Here is a 4,927-nt window from a genome sequence, read left to right on the forward strand (position 1 = left end):
CATGAAGCCATGAGGAGATGTGGTGCAATGCAGGTCACCACTTCCCGGACCATTCGAGGCTAGCTTGCTGTCCCCAGGTTCTGTGAGTCCCAATGTTTATACTCTCACAGGATGAAGCACACGTGAGCATGATGGTGGAGAACTGGGTCTCAATGGCAAATGTCTTTCGTGCGTGACTCCATGAGCCTGCCTGAAGAGCCAGCTAGGCTTACGTGTGTGCGCGTGTGTGCACGTGCCTGGGGGCTCACGTGGGTGTATGCACTGTTCTCCAATTCTTAGTTGTGTTCTGCTTGAATGAATATGCAAATCTGTCTTGGTTTGAATAAAATGAGCATTCACCTTTTGCACATTGAATCAATCCTGGACCATTTACTCTCTTCCCCAAAGAAATGCAGGGCACTGGGCTCCTAAATTTTGCCAGAGGCAAAATGTTACCTCTGTAACACTGAGCTGTATGAGATGTATTTAAACACTGAGGGTTTTTTTTTTTTTTACATGTTATGAGATTAACAAATTTTGTTCCTGCAACGAGAGTTTTTTTTTTTTTTTTTTGGGGGGGGGCGGTACCAGGGATTGAACTAAGGAGCACTTAACCACTGAGCCACATCCCCAGCCATTCTTTGTATTTTATTTAGAGACAGGGTCTCACTGAGTTGCTTAGGGCCTCACTAAGTTGTTGAGGCTGGCTTTGAGTTTGGATCCTCCTGTCTCAGTCTCCCAAGCTGCTTGGATTATAGGCGTGCACCACCGCATCCGGCTCAAGAGGACCTCTTGCTTATGACCTCTTGCTTGCCCTCATCTCCTCTTCTCTCTCACAGCCCACCCAAGCGCATAAACTACCACCTCTGAGCGAACGTTGTATATTGCCATAAGACTTATATTTTCTTTGTGGTGACCATGATCATCCAGCTGTGTTCTGAGCTTGAGGAGACACCACGTGTCTCAAGAGCTCTCTGTGGACATCAGTGAATAATTCTCTGCAGTTCCTTTGGGGGCAAGGTATTTTAATAGGCAAGAGGTGAAGCGCCTGAAAGAAACGTTGGTCAGCTGTAAGAGCTAACGAGAGGACGGGTCTGGAGGCCAGGCACGGGACCCACAGAGTTAGTTCTCCACAGATATTCAGAGAGGGACTTTGGAAACCCTGGCCACGGCAGAGACCTCCAACGTTCATCTGAGCACACATCACCAGGGGGAACTGTTAAGATACAGACACTAGTCCCGCAAGGTCAGCTGGTACCCGATGACCTGTTGGTTGGTGCTGTTCATAAGTCCCTAGATGATGCTGTCAGCTGTTCAACCACATTTTGTTTTTAATAGAAAGGGGCTTAGACATCCCATCAAAATATTTAGTGGGAATAACAACATAGGGACATGGAATGTTTTTGCAATTGTTAATTCCTGCTTTGATCAATTCAGTCTGCTGAAGATGGTAAACATGGAATGGCTGTATTTTGTGAGTATAGTCCCTCTTGAAGCATTACCAGATAGCCATCATTATATATAACATTTTCTCTGCTTGAACAAAAAGAAGATATTTTAGAGCAATAATACAAGTGAATACTGACCCACATTTTAACCCTCAACAGTAATGCCTTTGATACTTGGATTAAATAAATATCTCGTATTCTAGCTGACATTCCTGTAGAGAAAAGCACTGCCTTTCAATATCGGCATTGCTCAATGTCTGTCACTTAGCAGGACGTCATTGCTATTGCGCTACACCCCGTTCTTTGAAGTGCATCCCCATCTCAGAAAACTTGAATTCTTAGAGGTCACTTCCAAGGAAGCACTTCAAAAGAACCCTGTCCAGGGGGAAGCGCTTGTTTAGCCTCCAGATGAAAGGGAGCTGCAGCCTGAGCATGTCCACACTGTGTGTGGCCTGTGTCACACGTTTTCCTTTTCACAGCAAACGTGTGTTTGAAGGGAGCCCGGATGTGGGGACGGCTCTGGAGGGGAGCCCAGGCGCCACCCCGGGTCAGACGTTGCTCTGCTGTAACAAAAGGCTCCTGAGCTCGCGGTCCCTCTGATCCTCCTGCCTGTACTTCTCCTCGAGCTTCTGCTTCTCGGCGTCCGCACAGTAGAAGGTGCAGTCTGGGCTCTTCCGGATCTGCTCGAACTGACTGAAGTCGGCCACGTACTTTCCATTTTTGGAGAGAGAAACCACAGGCACAAACTCGAAACCCCAGTGGATCTCCTCCGGGATGTAAGATGTTCTGCTCTGGCAGACGGCGCTGGTGGATTCCACGGTGGCGTTGAGGAGCACCACCAGCTCGAATTCCTTCTCCTTTAGGTTTTGGGGAGTCAGGTCCCTCAGGGGGCTGGTCTCATCCAGCACGTGGTAGAATGTCATGGGCAAAATGAGGAAGGGGCTCTCGGAGGAGGAGTCCACGTGGAATTTGACGGTGGCTTGGTTGAGGAGGATCCGCTCCCCCTCCTTGGTGACGTGGGTCTGGAGGAGCTTGCCAGAGAGCTGGCACTGGATGAGCAGGCTCTTCCTCATGTTGGCCACCTGGATCACCAAGCACAGCTTCCCGTTCTGCTTGGTGATGACCGCGCAGTGGCTGAACTTGATGGTCTCGGCCCGCTTTTTGGGTCTCGCGATTTTGGCCAGGAAGGTGCCCGTGATGAAGATCTCAATCAAGGTCGTGATGACCAGTTGAGCCACCAACAGGAAAATGGCATGGGGGCATTCCTCTGTGATGGAGCGGACCCCGTAGCCGATGGTGGTCTGGGACTCCAGGGAAAAGAGAAAGGCCCCCGTGAGGGAGTCCACCTTCATGATGCAGGGGGTGTGGTTGGAGATGGACTCCCTGGATTCTAAGTCCCCGTGAATGAATGCGATGGCGTAGTAGATCACTCCGAAAAGGAACCAGGTCATCACAAAAGTGGCAGCAAACAGGGTGAGCTTGTACCTCCACTTCATGTCGATGACAGTGGTCCACAGGTCCTGCAGGTACAGCAGGTAGATGCCGTCCACCTTGTCGATCCTCACGTTGCTGTGTCCGCTCTTGGACATGACCCGGGGTCTGCTGGCCTTGAGTCCAGCCCCGGCCGTGTGCTTCACCAGGGGGGCACCGGACATGCTGATGTGAATGGCGTCCATCATCAAGCTCTTGAGACCACCTATGGAAATGACAAAGGAAGATGTCACAGGGATGTGTCATGGAACTTCCAGAGACTAGACATAAAGTAATCACATGAAATAACTGTGAAGGGGCAGTCATCACTGGGCACCCCAGGATAGGTCCCAGGATGCCCCGTGGATGCCAGGTCCCAAGGGTGCTCAAGTCCCTAATATAAAATGGCCCAGTGTTTGTATATAACTTATGCCTACTCTCCCAAAGAGTTCAAATCATCTCTGGATTACTTATAACACTGAATACAACATGAATGCTATGCAAATAGTGGTGACGTTCTGTTTAGAGAGTAAAGTCAAGAAGAAAGTCTGTACATGTTCAACACAGTCCTGAATTTTTTTTTTTTAACCAACATGTTCTGTCTGTGGTTAGTTGAATCTGTGGATGCAGACCTGTGGACTGAATTTCGGACCTATGGAAGGGGAGACTTGTGAAGGGAGACCAGTGGGTGTGGACTGGAGGTTGCCAGGAGGGCAGAGCAGGAACCAGGCTCCAAGAACAGCAAAGGTGGGTAAAACGTGGATTCTGCAATTTATCAGCTGTGTGACCACAGATATTTAAACTCTCTGGACCTCAGCTCTTTAATCTTTAAAATGGGAATCAATCCCGCTCTTCAGGGTGTCTGTGAGGATTAAATGAGATGGAGAGCTGTGATCACACACTGTTCTGCACACGTCTCAGGGAACACTATGAACATTACCATCAGCTATCATGATTTCTATTCTAGAAAATCAGATATTTTCCAAGCAGCTAAAAGCTGCCACATAGAGAGTTTTTGATAGAGTAATGGAGAATATTGGTGCAAGTTTTTACAACTCAAACAATATCAATAAAATTTTTAAAAACTTTTTGTGCTTGTTCTAATTAGCTATGCATGACATTAGAATGCATTTTGACACATCATACATAAACAGAGTATAATTTCTCATTCTTCTGGTTGTACATGATGTAGAATCACACTGGTCATGTAATCATACATGTACATAGGGTGTAATGTCTGATTCCTTCTACTCTCCTTCCTACACCCATACCTCCTCCCCTCCCTTCACTCCTCTCTGCCTAATCCAAAGTACCTCTATTCTTCCCTAGCCCCACCACCCCAACCTTATTGTGAGATAGAATCTGCATATCAGAGAAAAGATTTGGCCTTTGTCTTTTTTAGGGGGTGGACTGACTTAAGATTTATCTCACCCTAGTCAGAATGGAAATTATGAAGACAAGCAACAAGAAATGTTGGCAATGATATAGGGGAAAAAGCACACTCATACACTGCTGTGCAACCATTATAGAAAGTGGTATGGAGATTCCTCGGAAAACTTGGAATGGAACCACCATTTGACCCAGCTATCCCACTCCTTGGTTTATACCCCAAAGAACTTAAAATCAGCATACTACAGTGACCTAGCCACATCAATGTTTATAGCAGCCCAGTTTACAATAGCCAAACTATGGAACCAACCGAGATGAATGGATAAAGGAAATCTGGTATATGGACACGATGGAATATTACTCAACCTTAAAGAAGAATAAAATCATTCGCTGGCATTTGTCAAGGAATGGATGGAGCTGGAGAACATCACGCTAAGCAAAACAGATTTCTCACCTACCATACGCCCCATATTTTTTTTTGTTACAATTTTCCTCCCTGACTCAATGAAAAGTTGGGATCTATGACCTCTTTTCGTTCTTGAGGACACTGGAAAAAAATTCAAACAATCAAAAATATAGTCACAGCAAATTCTGCAGTACAACCAAAAGGAGAGATTTATTTTTAAAGGGCACTTGAAAAA

The 4,927-nt window shown here is 46.6% G+C and overlaps 1 protein-coding gene across 1 annotated transcript; it reads right to left on the reverse strand.

Moving 5' to 3' along the window:
- Positions 1-568: 568 nt before the first annotated feature.
- On the reverse strand, positions 569-3,183 carry Kcnj15 (potassium inwardly rectifying channel subfamily J member 15). Its single transcript, XM_071615786.1, has one exon. It carries the CDS (start codon positions 3,104-3,106, stop codon positions 1,976-1,978), a length of 1,131 nt encoding a protein of 376 aa, XP_071471887.1. The 5' UTR covers positions 3,107-3,183; the 3' UTR covers positions 569-1,975.
- Between the last annotated feature and the right edge of the window lie 1,744 nt (positions 3,184-4,927).

The sequence above is a fragment of the Marmota flaviventris genome, chromosome 8, assembly GCF_047511675.1.
Source record: "Marmota flaviventris isolate mMarFla1 chromosome 8, mMarFla1.hap1, whole genome shotgun sequence".
Taxonomy (NCBI): domain Eukaryota; kingdom Metazoa; phylum Chordata; class Mammalia; order Rodentia; family Sciuridae; genus Marmota; species Marmota flaviventris.